The sequence below is a fragment of the Vulpes lagopus genome, chromosome 2 (assembly GCF_018345385.1).
Source record: "Vulpes lagopus strain Blue_001 chromosome 2, ASM1834538v1, whole genome shotgun sequence".
In the NCBI taxonomy this organism is placed as follows: Eukaryota; Metazoa; Chordata; class Mammalia; order Carnivora; family Canidae; genus Vulpes; species Vulpes lagopus.
The window spans coordinates 58,527,578-58,553,858 of NC_054825.1; the positions used below are offsets into that span (position 1 = coordinate 58,527,578).

Below are 26,281 nucleotides of genomic sequence, written 5' to 3' on the forward strand. Positions count from 1 at the left end.
GCGTCCTGACTTCTCCCTGGATGCTAACAACTCTCCTGTCCCAACTGTGACAACCAGAAATCTCTCCAGACACTGCCAAATATCCCTTTGCGGGGGCAGCAGAATGGAGTGAGAAGGGGGTAAAGTTGCCCCCTATTGGGAACCATTGCTATCAAATCTATGAGGACCCAAAGCCTGAGAATCCTCCCAGAAATCACTTGGCCACCACCAGATGTGGTTCTCAAAGAAACCTTAGATATATTATAATTTAACCAAGTCAATGTTCTCAACCCCAGTCGCACATTTGAATCACTGCAGTATTTACAAATGATTAACTGGGCATGAGTATTTTTTAAAAGCTCCCCAGGAAATCTCAATTTGTAGACAGGATAAACATGCATATTTAGTGGTCATAATACTCATAAAAACTTAAAAAAAACTTTAAAAAAGAGCCACTAATTTTATTTCAAATAGGAAATATCCAGGTAGTTTCAGAGCAAGAAAAAAAAATCCAAGTTGTTAGCTTATAGAACATAGGCCACTGGAGACATTTCACATTTACTTTCTGTTCTGTTATGATCACAAAGCAATTGGGAACCTTGATACCTCTGGGAATGCTGGGCTTTTTAAATGCTTTGACTGAAGGTGCATCGCTTGATGTAGAGCAATTCTCTGGTGCTTGTAACTCTCAGAGACTTGTCACCAAAGTGACATCAATTAGGGAACTTCACAGGGAAGAGCCTGACCAGGGGGAAATCCCCCAAACGTAATGTTTGTGATTCGCAGGGAAGGAGGGGTGAGTGAGACTTAGAAAGAGCAAGGGTCGACTAGGAAGGGAGGCCTTCTGATAATGTTTTCCAACACATGAAAAATATGACCAAATTGCTACCTCTTCCTTTTGTTAGTGTTTCAGTAACAGAGGGAATAAAACCATATGATGAAGGTCTTTATATTTTAGGATCCCAGGACGATTACATCCAGAAGGTGTACACATTCTGGCAGCTGCCAATCCCATGTCTTCTGGACAGCCAAAGAGGGCTAGGTGAGATTTTTGGCCAGTTATTGATCTTCTGAAAGGTGTGGGATGCATTAGATGAGGTTCAACTTTCCATGTGACCTTGGGCAACTCACTTAACTTCCCTGAGATTTTGTTTCCATATCTGAAAAAATGGGCAGCATGGCATTTACTTCAGAAAGTCACTACGAGGATTAAATTAGATAATAACCTTGAAAGTGTCTTGTGAATTGTAAGCCCGAAAGGTAACATTATCTTCCCAAGGACCGTCTATCCTGAAGATTCCACTAGACCAGGATCCAATGGCTTCCAGTTTTGGTTTCGGGGCATGTGTAGAATAATGGATGAGTGCAGCCATTGGCTCAACTTGTCAAATGTCTCTCCTCAAGTGGACAATTAGGAAAATACATTGGAGTTAAAAATATAGGGTGATGTAATTTTCATGACTGAGGTTACAGTTGTATTTTAGGTTATTATATGCTAAAGACAAGAAAATTAATTGGTGCCCTCTAAAATGCAAAGAGCAAGAGATTTATCTGATAAATGGTTTCCATTAAAAAATTCCATTTGGTTTCCCAAATTTATCTTGTCTCCTGAGGCTTCTGAATGGCACAATGTCCTTCCCCTGTGCTTTCCAGATGTATTCTACTGTTTCCTATACCCCTAGGTTTGAAGAATATCGGTATTTATACAAATATAGTGGCACAACATAGCTACAGAGTAAACTCATTAGCTCCCTAATTCATGGACATATTAACTGAAATCACTGTGTTGCCTTCCAATTTAGTCTTGGTTGATACTCAAAACATAATCTTTGTGGAAAAACAAAGCTTTTGTAATGCTATTCTGTATAGGTAATGCAGCTAAGATCATGCAAATAAGTCCATGGTCAAGGTTCTAAGTTACCAGTGCTTGCTTAGTAACAAGGATTCCCATCAAAGGATGAAACAAACAGAGCAGGAGATAAGGCCATTTCAGGGGACAGTCAGTGGTGTCCTGTGGGAAACTGGTGAAGAGGTCAGCATTTGCAAACTTTCCCTTGAATGCTTTTACAATTAGGTGCCTCACATGGCTAGCAGAGAAGATTGGGTGGATTCCATTCTAGTCTTATGAAAACACAGACCCCTGGATGCCATCTTTTCTGAAGAGAACACTAGTTCAGCCAATTGTAAACCCAAACTAAGCACACTACTACATTATCACACTAAGCTCATATTTATCTGGTTTGTCCTCAGATTGTTCCGTCTCGAAGTCTGGATCAGGATTTGGATGGTGGATTTCAATGACAAGAACATAGATGAGGCCTCCAATGACAGCGCCAACCAAAGGGCCCACTACAGGAATCCACCAGAAGTTATTTCCAGCTCTGAAATCAAACAAGAAATTAGTGATACACCATTTGGATCTTCCTCCTGGCCCTACTAGTTATTCACTAACAAGCCAGTCTTTCTCCTGCTCATGGTTTCCATTTAACTCAGCAAGAGCTAAGTATAAGGACACTCACTGTAGTTTGGCAATCATCATCCTAGATTTTCCATATACCTGATTTCAAATGATTGATTCCATTGTCCTATTAGTACCCGTGAGACAATATGTCCCATTTATTTTTCTTTCAGGAAAGACAGTCCCTGAACCCACTGTCAGAATTGGAGGCATCTAGGGACAGTGCTGGTTGATTATTCAGGAACTGTCTTTCCTCCATTCTGAAATGATGAATCCTGGGGATTACTAATGGAAGGATGTGGAGAGGTTCCTGAGCAGGGCTGGTCTATGAGGGCAATCACACACACAAAACACACACACACACACAAAACAGAACAAACCAATCAGGAAATGTTTGTCAATGAATGAATTTAAAAAATGGAAGGTTGATATATGAATTACCTACTAAATATAATTTAATTTCATGCTGATTTTCTAAGGTCACAGCTTAAAGCTACTTTCTGATAAAGGGCTTCCTGCCATGATTCTCTGTCTTTTGCAGAAGTCCTCAATGACAATACATTATACTAAAAGTATAGCTCTGAGAGAAAGCAGGTACCTTCATAAATTGTCACCATCTTCTTTGAAGATAGGAAATCCATTAAAATAACTCCATAGGAAGGAACACAAGGTTCAGAAACAAGCCAAATTATACAATAATCCTATAACATTATTCATGGATTTATACATTTCAGATAAAACTGTTTTAAAGCAGAGGAAGGAGAAACACCAATGTTGAGGATAATGGGGAGGAGGCAGCGGGGAAAGGGCAGGAGTTCTCGCATACACTTGAGGACTTCACAGTTGGGGAAAGGCTCATGGTTGTTCCTTTTTTCATTCTGCTTAATAACACACATATGTTCCAGGTGGCCAGTATTACATTTGGATTAGAAAGGATATTAAAGGAAATAAGCCCTGCCCTTGACCTCCATTCTTCCTTCTGCTTGGTGATCCCTTCTACCTGGATGGTCCCTAGCACCCAGAAGTCTTGGATCAGGAATGCAGGCTGGAGGGAAGAGCCCTGAGGTTGAGCACAGTAGCCACCAGATGTCGCTCTTACTGCACATGAGAGAGGACTTGTGCACTTCTCTGCTCTCCCAGGGCCCTTTCCCAAGCCCCCAGGAATCCAGGAGGACTTTCCTATGAGAGGTACATGGACTTTAAAGAGCTAGGAGCCTTCTCTTTGGTAAACACATGAAGCAAGTATAAGCTGTCTCACTTGTCATTTCCTTTCTTTCATCATGATTTCCTGGCAAATCCCACTGTCCTTTAACAGATTAGGGTCCCAGGTATCTGCCAAGACACATGTCCTCCATTAACTGGCTGGACTTTCTTCTGTCTGGGCTGAGCATGTTGTGCCAGGGTCACAAGTCATAAGTGGAGGCCCTCACACATGGTTTCCTGCCTGGTCAGTCTTCCATGTCCACAGTGTCATATGCACGTGGTGATGTGGGGTGCGCCAGGGAAATGTCCGTGTTACTCACTTATGCACCACCATCATTTATTCCTTTGGGTAAACTATTTAAAATATTAACGATACCCCTGAGATCCTTCATCCATGAAGTCATTAAAACCTTAATGTGAATTAGTGGGGAGAGCGTAGATGGAAAACATCCTAATATTTACAGGAAAAGCAAGGATTAGCCATGGTCTGTTGACTTGTCAGACGGACCCTCTGGTGCCCCCTGCCCCTGTCCCCAGTCATCCTCATTGCCTGCTAGACAGAAGCAAGTGAGGACCAGAGAATTAGGCAGTCTTGGTTTTATCAGAGGCCTTGGTTGTAGATCCAAGCTAGGATATCTCCTGCTTACCAGGGATAGGAGACCTTGAAAGGGAGGGACGATTGGAACTCTCTGGAGATCTGCTATCCCTCAAAGGTTTTCTTGGGAATTTTTGAAGATTACCAGCCAGCTAGCTCTTTTCTAACTGGCTTTTGCTCCTCTACTCTCTCCTTTTTAATCTATTGTATGTAGTGATGTAGTTTTAATTTAACTAAATTGGAGTTCTAAGTATGTCAAACTTCTGCTCTACATCCTTTGCTGCTTCCCATAATCTCCAGAATATGGAGTGGCCCAAATCCAAATTTTTCATTCTGGGAGTCTAGATCCTCCGTGACCTGACAAGATTTGTCCTTTCCAGCCTTCCTCATGTACCCTTCCAGCTAGATTAGATCAGTTAGTTATTTTAACATTCTGTCTTTGTATACAGTATCCTCTCTACCTGAAATATCCTCACTGTCCCCCATTCAAGATGTCCAAATACTATAAAATGCCTCTATTTCTACCTCCATAATTCCTAAATTTGGAGCTGTTAACCTCTCAAGTCCTAGAGTCAACAAGTCAAATCTCTTTAATGGCACTTGACAGCTTCAACTTGTGTAAACGCTTATGCTGACCCCTCTGAAACAGAACGCAAAGGAAGCAGAAGGGCAGCAGGGTTTCATCTCTAGCACAGGGCCTTGAATAGGAGATCAGGTTGCTGCAGGGATGAATAAACCAATGCATGAAAAGAAAAGACCCTGACATGGAGGGAGGGACATGGAGCTCATTTGGCAGTGGATGATTCTAGCATTTTTGCCACAGACATGATCTCCTACCATATACTTGACAAAGCCAAGAGAGAATAGGCAAGACTTCTACCTATTTTAGAACCATCCCGACTCTTAGAGCTTTGGATGAGTCATGAAATAGGGCTCAAAGGGTGGCCTTCAAGGCCTCTTTGTTCCAGGGGTCTGTGTGAAGCCAACAGAGGTGACTTGGTCATGGGGGCAGTGGTCTTCTAGAGTGAGGCTCAGGAAGGTGGGATTAATGAAACTCAGATTAATTCTGGGCTCTGGGTTCTGGGAATCTCTCTGACATATGTTTTTCATTTTGCATTGGAAGAATATAAAAGAACCTTCCTACTTAGGGACATTTTGTTCAACTTTTCATGTTCTAGTGGCAATCATTCTGGAACAAGAGCTCCTCACCTGTGGCACTCTTAATATTTTTGGCTGAATAATTCTTTGTTGTGGGGATCTGTACGGGTACTGTAGGATGGTTGGCACTATCCCAGGCCTGTAACTCACTAGATGCCGGTGACAACTTTCATCTCCACCTTCCCCAGTTGTGATAGCCAAAAATGTCTCTAGGCGTTGCCCAATATTTTGAGTGGAAAAAATCACCTCTGGTTGAGAACCACTGCTCTAGAAAATTCATTGCATTATTAGCTTCTTAAAGATAGGGGATGTTGCTTGGTTTTCTTTGTATCCCTCATGTCTTAGGACATGTTTAACATGTAATATTTGCCCATCCTTTCATTCTTTTTACTGACTTCTCTTGAGACTCTGTATATGCAAGGCCCTAATCTTGTCACTATGAGTGCAGCGGTGAGGAAGCTGCTAGGTCTCTGACCTCAGGATGCTTACATTGTGGTAGCTCTCAGACCTATCTGTGGTGGTGACCTGACTGGTGTCAGTTATTTCAACAGTTAATTTTTTACACTGGTGAAGGCAACCTAAACTTTCACTGAAATGAGCCATCACGTGTGTATGATTACATGTACAGGTAAGCATTTAGGGACACTCAAGTCTTTCCTCACAGCAAACATCAAGCTAAAATTTCCTCACATGTGTCTTTCCTACTTCTCTTTCTCCATGTTAGAGCCCTGTTCTTTGATGAACCAAAGTGAGTTCCTTTCCCGTAGAGAGATATGATAAGTAGATGAGGACAGACCACTGTGGTTGTATGGGGCAAAGTGGGAAGGAATTAAATGGGCACAGTTTGTTTTGGAACAGTTGCCAACAGTTGACGTATTTCCTCAACTTGCCTCAACCCCAAGGAGTTGGGCTCCTTACTGACCCAGCACATTCTGAGGTAGAAAGCATGAGGTCTTGCCATTTCCTGTGCAAGAGCTCTCTTTTATGTCTTTTCTGCCAGGGATTTCCTACTCATGACCCAACTCAGCTCTCACTTCTTTGGTGGTGCCTTTCCCAATTCCCCGGGCATAGTTAGTCATCCTCTTATCTATGTTCACTCAGCACTTTGTTTTTGGGGTTGCCAAGGCACTTATTATTGCTCAAGGCTAGTGTTTTAGCTGATTTTGAAATCTCCTTACATAGCACAGTGACCACAGCACAGACAGTGTTTGGTAAAGACCTGCTGAATGAGGGAAGCATAGCATGGTTCACTATCAAGAGCCCTGTAGTAGTATCACAAGATGTAAATTCTAGGCCCAATTATATCACAAAGTGAATCTGCAGATGAGTTATATGACCAAAATACTCACATAAAACCATCTACCACCTGAGGACTTATTATTATTATTATAGAGGGTAAGCCTGTTGCTTTTGAATTTACCCAGAGACTCTCTCTGTCTCTCTCCCTGTGTCCATATGTGTCTTCCCCACTCCCCTCCCCCCACCACACCCCATATCACAAACTGCCAGTGAAACAATCCACACTGATGACCAGAGCATGCACCTGATCTCCACGCTCCCAAGAACTCTCCTGGACCTCTCTAGTCTAATCCCAGCCCTTCCCCCTCCTGATCCCTGAGGCTCAGCAGGGATCTTTCTTCCCCCAACACCACTGTTACTTACGTGAAGACCTCAAACCCCCATCCTGCCAAAGCAGTGAAAAGTCTAGGGCTCAGGTCTCGAGCTGGGTTCATGGCACAGCCACTGTTCAGTCCCAAGGAAGAAGAAATGACAATAATCAGGAGACCGATGGCAATGGGCTCTAGGCCTCTGGGGACTCCCAAGTTTCTGGAGTCAAAAATGGCAAAGACAATCATGAGGAGGAACATGGTGGCCACTACCTGGGGAGGGAGAAAATGCACAAGGGGTTTAACCTGTATCCTGCTCCTTTGCCCACCTCAGAATTCACTGCCTCTCGTTAAGAACAAACCTAGTGATAACTAACAGTCACTGGTGAGCACACCGTGCCAAGCTCTCTTCTCATCGTGGCAATCCTAGATGTGGGTGCTAGCATTACTCTCATTTACACATTAGCCACTTGTGAGCCTCTTGTACTCACTCAAGGATGTGGACCCAGAGACTTCAGCTCCGGAGACTGTTATCTTCTCTACAACTATCCCGACAAGCTACTATCCTGCTAAATAGAAAGGCAAGCTGCTGGCTGGAAACCTGGTTGAAGACAGTCAGACTGGTGAGAAAAACAATGTGAGACATCCATGGATAAACGGGCAAAGGAAATGAACAGAAGATTTGTAAGAGGAAAGTAAAGTGAAGAAACAAATAAGTGGGGAACATGGATTTGTAATGAAAAAATGCAAATAGTACTAAAAGTTAGGGAAATGAGACCTGTTCACTCAAGCTCTTCTAGTAGAATGAAACATGCCACTTTCAAAAGGAATGAAGACACTGTCCTTTTCTTTCTTTCTTTCTTTCTTTCTTTCTTTCTTTCTTTCTTTCTTTCTTTCTTCTTTCTTTCTTTCTTTCTTTCTTTTTTTCTTTCTTTCTTTCACTATTTATTTATTCATGAGAGAGGCAGAGACACAGGCAGAGGGAGGTTTGAAAGCATTCTTTCTCTCTTACCTCTAATGGAAAAGACCTGAACTCACATGAGAAACCTCTAAATGTCCTCCAACAGCTCCTGACTCTGATGCCTCCTTCTTCATTGTAAGATAAACTGTGCCTGAATTTATTTTTTTTAATAATAAATTTATTTTTTATTGGTGTTCAATTTGCCAACATACAGAATAACACCCAGTGCTCATCCTGTCAAGTGCCCCCCTCAGTGCCCATCACCCATTCACCCCCACCCCCGGCCTTCCTCCCCTTCCACCACCCCGAGTTCTCTTCCCAGAATTAGGAGTCTTTATGTTCTGTCTCCCTTTCTGATATTTCCTACCCATTTCTTCTCCCTTCCCTTCACAATTAAAAGACCATGAGGATAGATTAAGGGAAATAAATGACAGCCTGAGGAAGAAAAACCTACGTTTAATTGGGGTTCCTGTGGGCGCCAAAAGGGACAGAGGTCCAGAATATGTATTTGAACAAATCATAGCTGAAAACTTTCCTAATCTGGGAAGGGAAACGGGCATTCAGATCCAGGAAATAGAGAGATCCCCCCCTAAAATCAATAAAAACCGTTCAACACTTCGACATTTAATAGTGAAGCTTACAAATTCCAAAGATAAAGAGAAGATCCTTAAAGCAGCAAGAGACAAGAAATCCCTGACTTTTATGGGGAGGAATATTAGGGTAACAGCAGACCTCTCCACAGAGACCTGGCAGACCAGAAAGGGCTGGCAGGATATATTCAGGGTCCTAAATGAGAAGAACATGCAACCAAGAATACTTTATCCAGCAAGGCTCTCATTCAAAATGGAAGGAGAGATAAAGAGCTTCCAAGACAGGCAGGAACTGAAAGAATATGTAACCTCCAAACCAGCTCTGCAAGAAATTTTAAGGGGGACTCTTAAAATTCCCCTTTAAGAAGAAGTCCAGTGGAACAATCCACAGAAACAAGGACTGAATAGATATCATGATGACACTAAACTCATATCTTTCAATAGTAACTCTGAACGTGAACGGGCTTAATGACCCCATCAAAAGGCGCAGGGTTTCAGATTGTGCCTGAATTTAATGGTAAGTAGGATCCTTGAGAAATCCCACCCTTCCACATCCCAAAAGTCCATTCTGAGGCTGCTATGGGATCCTTACTGACCCACCAAATGCATAGCTCACCACTGCAGCCCATGTGCATGCAAAGCACCAACAGGTCCCACCCTCTTTATCCTCCTGGCACTTTGAAGCTTTTGTCACCTGGCCAATCTCTCTCACATAATAGAGACTGATGTCCAGAGAGATAAAGGACCCCTACCATCCTCCTTTCAGCAATCTCCTCCCCTACCTTCCATCCTTTCCCTCTCACACTTTTTTCTGTGTTGCTCTCCCAAGTTTATGCAACCACTACCCCCTACCCCCTTCTTTCAGATGGCACCAGTTTTCCCTAGTTTCCAACTGGATAATTTAGTCTCCAAGTCAGAAAGGATCTTGACACATTCCACAATGCCCATCATCTGATGTTTGAGTTTTCTTGAGAAATACCCCATCCCCACTTTCCAGCCCTGGAGGTTACCCAGACAAGCCTCCAACACCTCTAGTGACTGTTGTCCTGTGGGAAATGATCTATATTTAGCCCAGCCCCAATTGCTAGGAAAGTCTAACTTTTGTTGAATGTAACTTTATCTCACCATAATTTCATGAACTAAATATTTTATAATTAGAATATAAATACTAGTGTGTAAATATTACATAATTAATATGTAAGTACATTAATAAATATTTATTGAGCATCTGTTAGGTACTAACTTCCACCAAATCTCCTCGGAGGGTATACACACCAAGTCTAAGTTCTTTTGCATTTGACATTCCTTCAGCAATTTGAAAGCTACTAGTAAATCCCATCCATCCCCCCAGCTCCTGCACACGCACTTTCCCTAGAGTAAACATCCCCATTCTCCACTCATTTCTGTGCAATATCATTAGCTTTTAGGTTCTTCTCTTTCAGTGATATACCCTCTTGAAGTGGACATTTGGAAATGAGTCTACTACTCCAGTATGGAATGGAGTATAAGACCCTAAACTACTTTATTTGAATACTATCCTTCTATTTTTTTCAGCTCATTTAGGAGAACATTCCTTTTTCTGGCAGTTACATTTCTCTGTTATCTTTTCTACTGACACTTTTCTCACCACCCCAGCTCATTTAGACTCTGTATTCCAAATTACTAATGTGACTCATACAGTCCAGTTTCCCGTCTAATTGTCTTCACTTTTGTATTGTTCCTTTTGTCCTTAGGTGATCATTTAGTTCTTCACTAGATTCTAAATTCCTGGGCAGACACGGTTTACAATGCATTTTCCTGATATTATTCACTTTATCTTGGCAAGGAATCTGGTAAGTGCTAATATTATCCCCACTTTACAAATCTGAGACCCTCAAAGTTCAAAAATTTAGCTAAAGTTGCTCAGGGAGTGGGGACAGAACTGCTATTTTAATTCGGGCATGCAAGTTCCAAATCTCAGACCTTTACAACTCATGTGTACCTGTCAGTCTCTCAAGCTCTGGACACAGGGCCGAGCACACAGAGAATGCTCAAGAAGGGCTTTTTGCCTGTCTGGTTTATTGAGCAAAGTGGAAAGGAAAAAGACTAAGGACATGAGGGCATAGTTTTTTTCATCTATCCATTAAATGGAAGTGGACAGAGTTAGCAAACTGGTAGATCCATTTTATATATATGCCCACTCTACCCTGCCCCATCGTGCAATCCTAATCACAAGAAAACAACTTAGATGTCCTTTCACCCTCCCTTGTTTCCTTCCTTCTTCCCTCCCTTTTCCTTCCTTCCTTCCTTCCTTCCTTCCTTCCTTCCTTCCTTCCTTCCTTCCTTCCTCCCCTCCTTCCCTCCTTCCTTCTTTCCTTCCAGGCTGACCAGCGGTCTTTCTGGGATACATTAAGGGAGGAAGAAGCTATCAGGCTGGCAGCGTTGATCAGCCACAGACTGACCAGAATAGCTGTGCTATTGGCTACATCACAGATGTTTGAGTGCAGTTTGTTTATATAACAATAAGGCAGAGACACTTCTAGCTACCTTGAGAGGTTAGATAAACCTATGCATATGAGGAGACACAGAGGATCAATGATACTCTAGGTTCAACTGCCACATTTCACAGTCCTTGATTTGAGATAGAAGTGTATTTTCTTGTGGCCTCCATGTTCAGATCACAGAAGAGAGAGTAATCATAAAGCAAACCCTATTTGCCCCTTTAGGGGTTGAAATGACAAGTTGTCCACTCTTTTCTGGACCTCAACCAATGCGAAACAAGTGCATGTATTTAATCAAGATAATAAGCTTTTGCACAGCAAAAGATACTGTCAAAAAAACTAAAAGACAACCTACAGAATGGGAGAAGATATTTGCAAATGACCTATCAGATAAAGGGCTAGTATCCAAGATCTATAAAGAACTTATTAAACTCAACAGCAAAGAAACAGACAATCCAATCATGAAATGGGCAAAAGACATGAAGAGAAATCTCACAGAGGAAGACATAGACATGGCCAACATGCACATGAGAAAATGCTCTGCATCACTTGCCATCAGGGAAATACAAATCAAAACCACAATGAGATACCACCTCACACCAGTGAGAATGGGGAAAATTAACAAAACAGGAAACCACAAATATTGGAGAGGATGTGGAGAAAGGGGAACCCTCTTGCCCTGTTGGTGGGAATGTGAACTGGTGCAGCCACTCTGGAAAACTGTGTGGAGGTTCCTCAAAGAGTCAAAAATAGATCTGCCCTACGACCCAGCAATTTCACTGCTGGGGATTTACCCCAGAGATACAGATGCAGTGAAATGCCGGGACACCTGCACCCCGATGTTTCTAGCAGCAATGTCCACAATAGCCAAACTGTAGAAGGAGCCTCAGTGTCCATCGAAAGATGAATGGATAAAGATGTGGTTTATGTATACAATGGAATATTACTCAGCCATTAGAGACGACAAATACCCACCATTTGCTTCGACGTGGATGGAACTGGAGGGTATTATGCTGAGTGAAGTAAGTCAATCGGAGAAGGACAAACATTATATGGTCTCATTCATTTGGGGAATATAAAAAATAGTGAAAGGGAATAAAGGGGAAAGGAGAAAAAATGAGTGGGAAATATCAGAAAGGGAGACAGAACATAAAAGACTCGTAACTCTGAGAAATGAACTAGGGGTGGTGGAAGGGGAGGTGGGCAGGAGGTGGGGGTGACTGGGTGACAGGCACTGAGGTGGGCACTTGATGGGATGACCACTGGGTGTTATTCTATATGTTGGCAAATTGAACACCAGTAAAAAAAATTTATAAAAAAAATTTAAAAAATTAAATATTTTATTTATTTTGAGAGAGAAAGAGAGAGAGAGAGAGAGAGAGTAAAGGGGCAGAGGGAGAGGGAGAGAGAGAATCTCAAGCAGATTCCCCACCAGAGTCCTATGACTCTGAGGTCATGACCTGAGCCAAAATTGAGAGTTGGCTGCTCAACCGACTGAGCCACCCAGGTGCCCTCCAATCTACCTATTAAAAAGAAAGCAGAAAACTTTTTTAGTGGTATCAACTTTGGTAAAGGAAAAACTTGTCAAAAAGGCTTGGGTTATGCCTAGTGACCTCTGACTTTGCATGCTCCTGTGTGTCCTCTTATTAGCTCATATCTTTTCACCAAAGTTCGATCTTTGTTAAGTATACACTTACTTGGTCTGCGAATGCATTCGTCAGAGACAGATATGGAGCTGGGTATGTCGCAAAAATGTGTGCTGTTGCATTTTCTCCCACGATGAGCAATTTTCCACCAGCAAAGGACATAAGTCCATCTATGGAAGACAGAACTCTGGCACATTAGTGTTCTCTGGGCAAAGCCTAGGGAGACTATGCCTGGTCTTGTGCTAAACAACTACAATCAAACACTCAGGTTCAGCTAGACAGATCCATACCATTTTCCTCTCCTCACTTCATATCATGGTAGTTTTAGAGATGCCCAGAGAAATTCTAGGATGTCAAGTAAAAAATAGAAAGTCCTGACTGCCCTCCAGAGTTCACTCCACACTTCATCCAAATCCTTAGCTGGTGGGTCCAGGGAACTAATATTCTTTGGGGGAAATTCTTGGAATTTTTGAGATCAACCGAATGCCAAAATGGAGCTGTGATCTACTGTGGGCAGAATTCATAATTCCCAGGAGGTTCTCAAGTAACACATACTACCAGGCCAGAAGTTGAGGGTGTTATGGTCCAGTGATGATGCCCTTGAAGCAAGAGAGACAACAGTCCTTGACACAGCCAGGGCCGACCCCAGGTCTCTCCTGCCACAGCAGCTGGCTCTCTGAGTTTCTCTCTTCTGATCTGGTCTCAAATTCTCCACCAGTCCTATTAAGCTCTATTTCTCAGAAAGACACTCTGTGGGATGAAGTCTCCTTCCACAATGTATTTCTCTAAGGCATGGTTCATAAATTCTAGTTCTGAAGGACTTCATTTTGAGAATCATAATGTACTGAGACTTACACTGGGAACTACTTTGACAGTTAATTTCATGCAATCCCAAGATCTTTTAGTTTGAATGGTCTTAGAAGTCAAGTCTCTTACATTCCAGAGGAGGAAACAGATGGATAAAGTCAGAAGACTTACTTAAGTCACACAGCTACTTACTGACATAGCACAGAATTAAAGTCTGTGTCTTCAATCGCCAGGACTGTTTCTCCCCCCAGGACTGTTGTAGAACAGAATGGGGAGGAGATCCCCACCTAGCCTATTCTCAACTGCACCCCTTCCTTCAAAGACTTTGTTCCAGATTCCTTCTCTGAATACTTAATCATCATACCCTCTGCTACCAGTGAACACGCTTTCTCCCAGCCAAGCCAGAGGAAGCTTGTGGAGAAGCCACTAGCCTGTTGCTTATCTTGTGCATGTTCATGCTGTAGTACTGATTGGACCTAAAGATAGACTTCCAGTTCTGCCCTCCATTTAAATTGTGACCATTTTCTTAAAAAGACTTCATGAATTTGTCCTAATGATAATGTTGGCCTCACTCTTCAGAACTTAGAATTCTTAGAACTGCCTGTTGATTGTGGAACACTTCCCTCTTCTTGGCTAATCTCATCTCTTCCTAGCAGGTAATTATGACTCTCAAATCTTGGCCAACTCTCCCTAAGGTCTGGGCTCAGGAGCTTTACTCACCATAGTAAATGCCAAAGAGGGTCGCAGCTCCTGCGAATGCTCCCAAAAACTGGGCTCCCACATAAAAAGGAAATTTGAACCATTTCATCCGTCCAAAGAGACACATTGCAAAAGACACAGCTGGGTTGATGTGGCCACCTGCAAGAAAGATAAGATGATTAGGGATGTCAGCAGCAGGCCAGGGAGGATTATTACACAGAAGACCTTATCTAGAGACCTCAGGAAGACTCAGTCTTCTAGGTAGAGAGCTGTATATGGAGAGACAGAGGCTTAGATGTGTGTTTGTACTGTATGGGGGCAGGGAGAAAAGGGGGACTAATAACCACACTGGACACTCTCTGAGAAGGTTAGCTTTCTGAAAAGGGAGTCAGATATTGAAAAAAAGTTGTGCTTAAGAGGTTCATCTTCTATCTCTATGACATCGATCTATCTTCTACCTAGCTATCATCTATCCAATGGTCTTTATGAAACAATAACCTCAAAGAGATTGATATAAACTATTAACTTCAATATATTTTTAAAGTCAATATATTGACACTATATATTGTTTAAGGATTACATCTGCATCTAGAAATTCCTTGGTCTATGTCCAGAAGATATAAAACTACCTTAAGATGGAAAAGAGATGTCTAAGAGCAAAGAACTTAGGTCGGTGGGCTGTGGCTCTCAATGGGATGAGGGACTCAATTTACTTTGAGGTGATCACAGTGTCTGAGTTCACTGTTCACAGAGGAACAGCTCAGTTTCTCTCTCACACACAAATGTAGCACCACTTCTATTACCCTGACCTAAACTCTCCTAGAGAAATCAGCTTCCTAGTTTCTCGTCTAGCTGCCAGATCCTAGAGAAGGTTTGCTCAGCGGTTGGTCACCGACACCCCAATCAGCTTTGCTACTAACAACAGCATTTACTGAACATTTGCCATACGTTATTATTGGGGTATTACCCACATTTGACCCTTTTTAGAATCCAGTGAGCTGGGTATTACTCCAATTAACTGGTGAGGTAACTGAGGCACAGAAATAAAGCAACTTTTTAAAGCCTACATGATTAGTTAAGTGGTAGAAATGAGATTCAAATGCAGGTTCATACAGACTCTAGAGTCTATGTTCTATGTTATACCACTTCCAGACCTCCTTCACCATGTTTATAAGTCTTCCCTGCCTTAGCGGGCAGAAAAAAAAATTTCAAATATCATCTTTGAGCATATAGGCTTAGTTCCTAGAAATGAAACATGTTCATTTGAAGAGTACACATTGTGTGCAGGGGGAAGTAGAGTCACTGTCAATGTGTCCACATTTCAATGGACATAGTTGTGGCCATAGTTGTGAACAAAAGGTAATAAAGAAGAGGGAGAGGAGGAGGAGAAGGAAGAAAAGAAGAAATTTCATCCTTTGACTCCTTATAGAACCTACAGGTGAGCTTGTTTCTGGAAGGCCTCCCCCTGTGAAGAAAGCAATGCTCTTCCTGAGTCTGTAAGCCAAAGGGGGCTTGCGAAAAGTTGTTCTCCCTGCTGTCTAAACCACAAGGGCTCTTTCTTCACCTGCCCCTGCCACTTAGGGGCTAATCTGAGCAAGAAAATGCCAATATGTCAAAGCATGAGTGACTTCCTGAAGCCTTACGAACATATCCAAAATTTTGTTTTACTTTTAAGTCTAAGAGAGCCACAATTCTGGAGACCAGCAGGATCACCACTTAGTAAGCTTGTCACTAGGCAAGCTAGGAACAGGGGTTAGGACAGAGGAACACATAGGCAGTGGAAAGTTCCCGAAGCCAGCCCTGTTTCCCTTTTCCCAGTGGCTGTTTGGAGAGGAGCCACCACCCAGCAGCCCGGAGGGATCAAGAGCCCATAAGAAATCACCTCCAATCAGCATCACCTTCCCTCAGAATCCACCAATGCTCTAGAGAGCTCTGTGTTTGGCACGCTCCCCTTCCAAAAGAAAACTTCCCACAGGTAGGTTTCTGCTTTTTAGCCCCTCACAGACATTCTGAGACAGGGTGCTCATTCTTCATCTCCGACTTTACACAATGCAAGGCACACAGTAGGTGTTCAAAATGAACGTTGAGCAAATAAATAGAAACCTTTATTCGGGCAGTTCAGACTACAAAGACCCAGTGAGAGGGAATGTTGTTTGGGAATCAGAGAGGGGGTGTGTCCTGGAGGGTGCCTTGCCAAGCAATGGAAAGATTTCTCCTCGCAGAGGCCAGTGCTCAGCCCCTGGCTCACTGCTGGACAAAGCAGAGCAGTGTAGTGGAGTGAACACGAATGCTAGACCCAGGGAGCGCCGCCCTCCAGTCTTGGCTCTGCCAAGGTTGTTGTGACGATCAGATGACTCATATGAAGAGCCCAGGGTGGAGCTGGAGCCCACCAGGCCCGTGAGTTGAAAGTCTTATGTGAGCAGAATGAACTCTTTCAAGGTGCTGCTCTAGGCACATCGCCTCCTTTCCCACACGCACAGGCCATTCTGTGATAGAGACAACCTTAATATTTTATCTATCATTATGCAAAGGTCTTTTGCTTTTTGAAGAATTTTTATTGCTCATAAAACTCTACATCAGGCAGCCTGGGTGGCTCAGTGGTTTAATTTTTTTTTTTTTTTTTTTTTTTTTTTTTGTGGCTCAGTGGTTTAGCGCTGCCTTCAGCCCAGGGCATGATCCTGGAGACCTGGGATCGAGTCCCACGTTGGGCTTCCTGTGTGGAGCCTGCTTCTCCCTCTGTCTCTCTCCCTCTCTCTCTCTCTCTCTCTCTCTCTCTGTCTCTCATGAATACATAAATGAAATCTTAAAAAAAAAAAAAACCCTCTACATCAAAAACAACCACCATACAAGCAGGCGGCATAAACACTTAATGGGGGGGGTGCATTGCATAATTAATGGGGGAGTTGTTAGTTCTGATTGGCCAGATTGGAGTGGCGGACCACTGGCTTGTTCATGTGGGAACAGAGGGCATGGTAACTTCCTTCCAGTAAGGTAGTGTTTTCTATTGCAAAACCAGATGTCAGTTGACTTCACCAGTCTGTGACCACAAAATAGAATCTCATGTTTATGAGATTATTAGAATCTTCATGTTATTATTAGAATCTTCATGTTTATGTCCACTCTCCACTGGTTATTTTTGTAATCCTCAAAGAGAGCCTCACATGTGCTCACAAACCAGTATGTTAGCTGCAGCCAGAGGAGAAAGTCACCTTCCACACACAGTCTTCCTGTCCTATTCCTGTGCCTGCTACAAGGCAATACTGATGCCTGTGGGGATGTCAACAGGGGGCTGGTGTATTGTCTCTGCATGTCTCCAAAGCCACCAGGCCTCAAGGAACCTGAAGAGTGCTAGGTCCCAGAGATGGGGAGATAAGCTTCCTTCCCAACCCAATGCTACCTGTATCAGCCAGGCTCAGAAACTGCTCTACTTGTATTTTGGGTCTCCTGGACTCTCATGAACAATTTGGTAGCCAGTTACCCCTCACCTGGAAAGAGTCCCACAGGCTCTAGCTCTCACTCTTCTGAGCACAGGAACTTAACCCCAGTCCAGGGGCCTGATGGGAAGACCTCACGCCATCCCTCACCCTCTCTTCCTCCTGTTGGTCTCTGCCTTTTGTTCTCTATGGTGACTGTCCAAATCCCCGAGTATATCAGTAGATGTACACAGACATGGGCCACATTGATGATGAAAGCTATTACCTACATTGGTAAAGTTTGGGACTAATTTCCTCTAAATAAATATGTGATGATGCTCAATTCGGGGTGTTGTGCAGGTGAAATATTCCAAATCCGTGTCTCTACCAAAAAAAAATACACCTGCATTTATATTCCACAGTGTGGAAACCAGCCTTGTGTGAATGTAATGGGAACACAGAGAGGGCAGCAGTAGAGCATCTTGCCTGCTCCTTTTAGGCCGCAACTATGATCTGTGTCAGCTGCCAAGGCCTTGGCACAGTCAGGACTGTCCCCTAGACAGGTAGACACCCCTGTGTTTAGGGAGGCACTACAGCGCTGGGATCACAGCAAAGACTTGACAAGAGTGTGAACATAAACACCACTCATGCCAAACAATCACACACAGGAATCGCTAACCCAGACCGCCCCAGGAGCTGAGTCTATGTGCTTTGGAAAGGGTGGCAGCCTGCAGATGACGGTTCTAGATGCCCAGTTCCACGAGGCTCCCAGGGGGTCTGGGCAACCAATTCTTCAGCATTCCTGTGGCAGCATCTGTCACCAGGCCAGCCGGCTTGACCACAGGACCCTCTGCCAGGACTGTTCTGCCCAAAGGCCCTGCTTGTAATGTCATGCCCTTCCCATAATAGGCCATCGTGCAAACTGTATAATGGTGGGGACAGGAGGCTTTTCTGTCACAGAGACCTGGGTCAGATCTTTTCTCTGCATCTTTATCAGCTGTAGGACTCCAGCAATTTTCTTGTTATCTTGGAGCTCCAGTTTTTTTTTTGGTGGAATGGAGACAGGAAAGCCTGCTGCAGAGTGCTGCTGGAGAGAAAGGGGATGGGGTATGTACAGCAGCCAGCACAGTGCCCAGCACGCTTTGCTGTCCTTTCTGCCTTTATCCTTAGCAGTCTTGCTGTGGTGTTCGGACCAGGCTGCTGAAAGATTCTGAGCGTCTCTGTGGACTGCATCACTTCCACAGGCTTCTCTTGAGTTCCCAGACTGCATTAAGTATTATCATTTCATTTTGCTTCTCAGAACTTTGTGAATGGCTTCGAACCAGTCCACCTCTCAGGGCAGAAATCAACCAACAGCTGCTCAGTGAGACCACGTCCATGAAAGCACCAGCCATTTTGCAAGTGGCCTAGACTTTTCCTATTGCTGTAGGGAAAGGTCCAGGGACTTGGGCTTCCAAGCATGGGGTAGAAACCAGAAAAAAGATCATACTGACAGATGAAGAATAGAATGTAATGGCTCAGTATAGGAATCAGCCAGTTCTTAGTCCTAACCCCCATCTCTTGTGTCTTGCTAAATGCTGCTCTTGCATAAGTCACTTACCATTTGCTGGCCATTTTGATTCTGACATCTATAAAAACAGAATCGAATACATATTCTTGTAGGGCTGTTGGGATCCAAATAAACTGTAAAACCTCCAACACTGTGCTAGCACACTGGAATGGCTCAATTAATGGCAGTTATTATTTCTATTACTTACCAGAGACACCCCCAGTCACATAAATGGCCATTACAACTGCCATTGCAAATCCAACATTGATAGTGACAATTCCTCCAAAGTGTCCTCGACTGAGGATAGCTTGGGCAACGGAGCCACATCCAAGGACCTGGAATGAGAGGAAGCTCAATAAGTAAGTGGAAAAGGCCACTGTTGAAGACAATGGAAAGTCCCAGGAACAAGAAATATGTTTTAAGCAAATGCGTGGATTGGGCTGCCTCAGGCTTCATGCAACTCAAATTATAATGATCCAGCTATGCACAGATAGCAAAATGGTGGACTTGAAGCTGTATCTGGCTTACAGATGAGTTTTGCTGGGCCTGTAGTATTAACATTCCTCCCCTGCTTGTAATTCGGGTAATTTCACACACTGATCCAGGGTGCTGGCTATGAGTTTAAATCGAACTTTTTATTCTGAGGCAGTTGTAGTTTCCCTTGAGGTTGTAAGAAATAACACAGAAAGATCCCATGTATTTTTTACCAGCTGCTTCCTTTTAATCAATCAGAAGATCTAGCAGCCTCAGGGAAATGATTTCCTGGAGCAGAGCAGCAGCCCACAGCTCCCTTTAAAAAGACCCCCAATTGGGTCACTCATTTCACTGCACTCACGTAAATCTCCTTGCTGGCCCCTGTAGGGGAGCTGGCAATCCCTGCTCTAGAAGGTCCCAGTGTAAGCTGTCTCAGGTTCACAGTCAAATGCCCATCCCACAAATGGAAAGGCCACATGTACCATGTACAAGGCCATGGGAAAGAGCATCTGATGTGCAAGAAAACAAAGGTGGATGGGGGCGGGGGGAGAACTGGCAAACAGGCTCTCATCCGCATGTCTTTTCTCCCTGCAGAGGGCTGTGCTTTCCTAGGGAGCAGAGGCTGCCCAACTGGCTGCTGCTTGCATTCCCTTAGGCACCAAGCACAGAGCTGTGCTCATAGGAAGCACTGTGCAAATCGGTGAACAGTGAAAATGAAGTTCAACAGTGAGTCTTCCACAGTCTTCAGCTGTAGAGGATACTTTGGAGAATGGGATCAATATCCAGAAATGTCTGGAATAAATATATTATGGTACATCCCCTCAGCAGAGTGCTATGCCACTGTATCATCGAATGAGGGAGACCTGTGTGTACCAAAGGGAAAGGTCCCCAATATGTATTTATTATTTTTTAAGGAAAGATGCAGAACACTGTTAAGGCGCACTGCCAACTGTATTCAAAACACACAGAAGAGCAGGAGGTGGGATTGGACTCCTTGGTTTGGAGCTAGATGGCTACGGCAGATACTGGAAAAAAACTTTTCATTACGTATGGGTTTTTTTTTTCTTTTTTACCATATGTTTTAGTCTGTACTGCTAGAAAATGCTACAGACTGGGTGGCTTATATACAACAGACATTTATTTCTCACAGTTCTGGAGGCTGGAGGTCCAAGACCAGGGTACCAGCATGGTCAGGTGAGGGCCCTCAACTAGGCTGCAGACTTCCTTGTTGCATCCTCACATAGCAGAAGAGATGAGCTCTCTTGAAAGCCTTTTAAAAAGGTACTAATCCCATTCATGAGGGCTCCACCCTTATGACCTAATCACCCCCAAAGGCCTCACCTCTAATACAATTGCTGGGGGCATTAGGTTTTCAGCAAATGAAGTTGGGGGGTGGGTTGGGACACAAGCATTCTGGCTGTAGCACCATGTATTTCCTAATGTTTAAAAAATGGGTCCTACATACTCACTGAACAATTAATCAAAACCATTTAATCATGGCCCGTTAAGGAAACATTTGGTGAGGGAATGTTATTGGGAAAGAGAAGAATCACGTGCAAGTCTGGTAGGAAAGTAACAAGACAATAAATGGCCATCGGCCATCCTCATACTGTGGTTTAAAGAGCTAGTGTGGTCCTGGAGGAATAAGCTCTGGACTGTAGGATCATTAAATCATAGCTCTTTCTACGTTGAATTGGCCAAAGTTTTTCTAGAATACACAGCCCAGCTTGGGTTTCATAACGAAAGAGCAACCGACTTCAAGAGGTGCATCAAGCCATGAATATTTAAGGGCATATGAAGAAAGATTTCAGAAGCAAATATATGTAAGGAAAAAGAGATTAAGAATGTGGATGCTTCTTATCAGGAAGGTAATAACCAGCTACTGCCTGTCTCTTTGCAAAAGGGTGAGAAGGGAAGTCTGAGCTCACAGTATGAGAGATCGCACGTGGGCAATTTGCTGACAGTGATGAATTAATTCTAAATAGCTTCCCCCGGGGTGCATCTATGAGGTCTTTCATAGGAATATAACTTACAAACAATAATTTAATACATGTAGAATGATTTTGGTTTACTCCTCCCTGAAGGCAGAGAAATTCTCTTGATCAACAGCTTCTGTAATTCCCAAGTCTAAGACATATCAGGTCATCTTAGCTCTAACTGCTAGACAGTAGGGTTAAGTAGGTGGGCCTGACATCTTGAGAGAAGCCCTTGGGCTACACATCACACATGCACAGGCTGGGCTCCAGACCCTACAATGAATCTTAAATAAGGTTGTGGTAGGAACACATTTCCTTTTTCCTATTCAAAAACACCCCCTGAAAAAAAAAAACACCCCCTGAGTCCATCTCATAGCCTATCAATTCCACTTAGACTTGACCTATTTTTTTCTAGAATTCCTATCTATTATAATAACTCTCCAAACTAAAAACACCACCACATTGGCATATTTCTTTTTAACTTAAAGCCAATTAACTGCCCTGTGCACAATTTCCAAACTAACTGGCATTTTGACAGCATCTTCTGAAAAGAGGAATGAAATGTTACTGACAGCTGACATGACCTGATTTAGACAGCGGGGCTAAGACGAGACACGTCCAGACACAGGCCAGTCTGAACATACTACTGCTTTCCGCATAAGCATCTTCCCCCTCCTGCGGTCTGATGCGCCTATGCTTGTGTTAGTCAGTCCAGAGGGGGCAGAAAAGCTTTAAATGGCCCGAGCAGATTCAGGGAGGTCTCTGTCCTGTCAAATTTCACTATGATTAATACCCTCCTCTTCCACTTTAGATTCTGAAATTGCTTTTCTGTTCTTTCTTCAGGAGGGTAATCGATGCTGTGTGCTGCAGGAAAGGAAGGAGGAGAAATGAACGGTGTGGGGACTTCAGTGACCTTCAGAAATCAGACTCGGAAGATTTCAGTCCATATTTACATCATTGCTTTTTAATTTTAAAATATGTTGATTATAGCCTGAAAGGCAATGAGGAAGTCAGGTAACTACCTTCTAGTGGCATCCCGTGCCTGCCTCCTCCTACCTGCATCCACAGCACCAGGGAAGCTGACTTTGGATACCCTAAAGTACCACGGCCTGATTGCTGGGGAACTGGTTACCCACTCTGGTTCCCTTCTTCTGTGTGCCCAGAGTAACTTTTTCCCTTCCAAAATGAGAGAACTGTCCTCCATGAGAGAATTTCCGACATGGTTCCCTGCCCTAACTTCTAGAGGAACTGTCATACCATTCCCCTTCTTAGATACAGAGCCTTTTATTTTTATTTTTTTAAAAAAGATTTTATTTATTCATTCATGAGAGACACAGAAAGAGAAAGAGAGAGGCAGACACAGGCAGAGGGAGAAGCAGGCTCCATGCAGGGAGCCTGATGTGGGACTCGATGCCGGGTCTCCAGGATCACGCCCTGGGCTGAAGGTGGTGCTAAACAGCTGAGCCACCCGGGCTGCCCAATACAGAGTCTTTTATCATATCCACCTTGTCTCAGTCTTCTGGTCCCCCCTCATCTGGAAAGCTGTTTTGAACCCATCCCCCATCCATACCCTCACCACACCTAACCTTTGTTCTCTGAAATTCAATTGTACTGTCTGTACTATACAATTAGTGTTTAGTCGTTTCCTACGTGCCAGATCTCGGTCTCCTTATCTAGAACACAATCTCTACGATTCCTTTCCGTACCAACAGCAAACAATATGTTGGCTATTTTGTTTCATTCTGTTTCCTCAGGTGTTGAGTTTCTAAGTCCACCACTCCCTTCTCCATCTACACACCTCAAAATTCTCTTCCACCTTCTTGTCAGGATCTGCAGGATCTCATCTTTGCAGATCTGCTCAATATAGCTTCTTTCTCAAGGAGAGTTAGAAAACTCATAAAACCCGGTAGAGAAGGGAGGGTGTGATGAATCATGGGTCAAGTCCTCATTCATCTCTCGTTCATATTCACCCAATAGCTTCACCAAGCTTTCTCTTCTCTCATGAGCCCAAGCACACAGCCACCTTTCTGCAAATAACACCACCTTCTACTTGACCCAGCACCTGTAAGTTGCCTTGAAGATGGGTGGCAATTTAGAATATGACATAACCATTGTGTCCCTGTTATCCAGCACTATGTAACTACCCCTAAACTTAATGGCTCAAAATGATAACATTTATTTTGCTTGTGAATCTGGAATTTGGGCCATGTTGGGCAGGGCATCTCATCTCTGCTCCATTTGATATTAAGTGTGATGGTTCAAAGTTGGAAGGTTAGAATTACCTGAAGGCTAACACATTCACGTGTTTAGTGGTTGATACTGGCGGTCAGCTAATGCTTTAGCTGGAGTGGTGGCCAAATCACCTACACATGGCCTCTCCATGTGGCCTGGCTTCTTCACAACATAGTGAACACCATGTAGTCTCCAAAGCCTGGGGTCCCAACCTGGCGTGATGCTCTCTCCTCAGCCTTAACACTACGCTGGTTCTGATCTCAATGGCATACATACTGGATCTGATAGAGGCATTTTCCCCTACAACATCCTAAATAGGTGTTCATCTGGCCTGTATAGGATTACTGTGAGATTGAGGGGGGGGGGTGCTCATTACCGCATCAGGCAGCTTGTTCTATATATTTATTATTGTTCCAGTGGCTAGGGAGTCCTTCCTTATACAGAGTTGGAATCCTCTCTCCTGTAATTTCTGTCCGTTAGCTCTAGGCCCATTCTCAGGACTATGAAAAATAAGCACATTCCACATATCAAGCTTTCCAATAAATGCAGGGAGCATAAGGTCCTCTCTGAGTTCTCTTTCCTGGATGCCTGCCCCTTCATCTTTGATTGCTGGTGAGTCTCACCTGGTTGAGCTTTGGGTTTTCAGGGTCCCTCTTAAAACACAGAGCCCAGAAATGGGCACAATATTCCCTTACTTGTGCATTCTATTCGGACAGGGTAATTCATCCTCTACCTTCTGCTTATTGGTTCTATTGCCATCTAGTGGGGCACTCAGGCACAGGATGTACTTTAACCGTTGACGTATCTATGCCTGTTTTCCCCAATTTTATAAGGTACTCAGGATCACATATTAAATGTCTTTGTCTCCGTAAGAGCATCTAGTATATGGCAGGTAACTAAATAACTGGATTCTAGGTGCTATTTCCAGGTATGACACTTGGTGTCTGTGTAAGTGGTCATGTCACTTTTCAGTCTCAGCGTGATCATCTATTAATGGCTTGTTTCATAAGATAGTTCAGGAAGCTTCAAATGGGATAACAATAATGAAAGCACTGTTTAAATAACAAGGAGCAATGGCAAGTGCAGGATACTGTTGCTTTTAGTATAAACTCAAAAGGAAAACCCCAATTTAGGCTGAATGAGTTAAGACAAAGGGACTCATGAACTTAAAAACTGACTCACTGACTGGCAATGAAAATAGGGAGAAAAACACATCTATGACAGATATTAGAAATAGTTGCTATTTCATTCCTAGTCATAGGATCAAAATTTGCAAAAGGTGGAAGTGTGAAGCTGACAAGAGCTTCACGTTGTTGTGCCTATTTATGATTCCTCTCCTTTCATAGCCTGCGAGGTTTTAGCATCTTTGGTGGGAAAGCAACACTAGAAAAGAAGAGAGGCTCAATACCGTTGTTATTCAATGTATTGAATATTGAACATATTGTTATTCAACAGGTGCCACACGTGGCAGGAGCTAGAGAAAGAATTTCAGTGGAAAAGCAAGGAGGACTTTTGAAAGGCAGAAATCCTTTTTTTTTTCTTTTTTAAAGATTTTATTTATTTATTCGTGATAGACATAGAGAGAGAGGCAGAGACACAGGCAGAGGGAGAAGCAGGCTCCATGCAGGGAACCTGACGTGGGACTCGACCCTGGGTCTCCAGGATCACACCCCCGGCCAAAGGCAGGCGCTAAACCGCTGAGCCACCCAGGGATCCCATCAGAAATCCTTTGAAGGATTGATTAGTGACTGGTCTTTCTCAATCACCCAGGCGAAACATTCTGGAATCATTTGGTATTCCTTCCTCTTCTCTCCCTTTGCCACCCATAGCCAATCATTTCCACGTTTTCTGAGATTTTTTCTGCAGCCTCCAACCAGTGTCCCGATCCCCAGTGGATCCCCACTCAGTGACCATGACAAGATGAAGCAGGACTCAACGCGCCACTACCCCCGACCCTGACTCAGGAAATGGCAGCACAAACTCCTTCTCCTGGTACCCAGGCAGGGCCTTGCCTCATGACCCCACCCAGTTTCTGCCCAGTATTCTTCAGCATAAACCTACATCAGCCAGGCTGGCATCCCAGTCACTTGATTTCATGACACTCATTCCCACTCTGTACACCTGCTCACGCTATACCTTCCCGCAGAATGTCCCTTCTCCATCTGTCCCTTTCCCCAACCAATCTCTGTGTGCTCTTGACACCGAGCTAAAATCCTGCCTTTTCTGTGGGGCTTTCCTTTGACAGCTTAAGCCCTTAGAGGCCTCTTCTGCTTCTCTTACTGTGTCTTTACAGTGTCATTTCATTGTCATTTCCACCTTGCCTTGTGTCACCCCACTAAGACTGTGATGTCCCCCACAGCAGCTCATCCTTCTTCACATTCCATGCTCAGATATTGATCTCATGGGGTATAATAAAATATCTAAACATAAGCAGGGGTAAAAACTCTGTGTAAA

At 43.6% G+C, this 26,281-nt stretch overlaps 1 protein-coding gene across 1 annotated transcript in view; it reads right to left on the reverse strand.

Moving 5' to 3' along the window:
- Window positions 1-419: 419 nt before the first annotated feature.
- Window positions 420-26,281, reverse strand: part of AQP9 (aquaporin 9) — a 45,080-nt gene continuing 19,218 nt past the window's right edge. The window contains exons 2-6 of the mRNA XM_041745134.1: window positions 19,354-19,480; window positions 14,205-14,342; window positions 12,729-12,847; window positions 7,056-7,273; window positions 420-2,360 (exon numbers count right to left, since the gene is read on the reverse strand). Coding sequence (XP_041601068.1) covers window positions 2,186-2,360; window positions 7,056-7,273; window positions 12,729-12,847; window positions 14,205-14,342; window positions 19,354-19,480 — 777 coding nt within the window. The 3' untranslated portion in view covers window positions 420-2,185. The remainder of the gene's footprint in view (window positions 2,361-7,055; window positions 7,274-12,728; window positions 12,848-14,204; window positions 14,343-19,353; window positions 19,481-26,281) is intronic.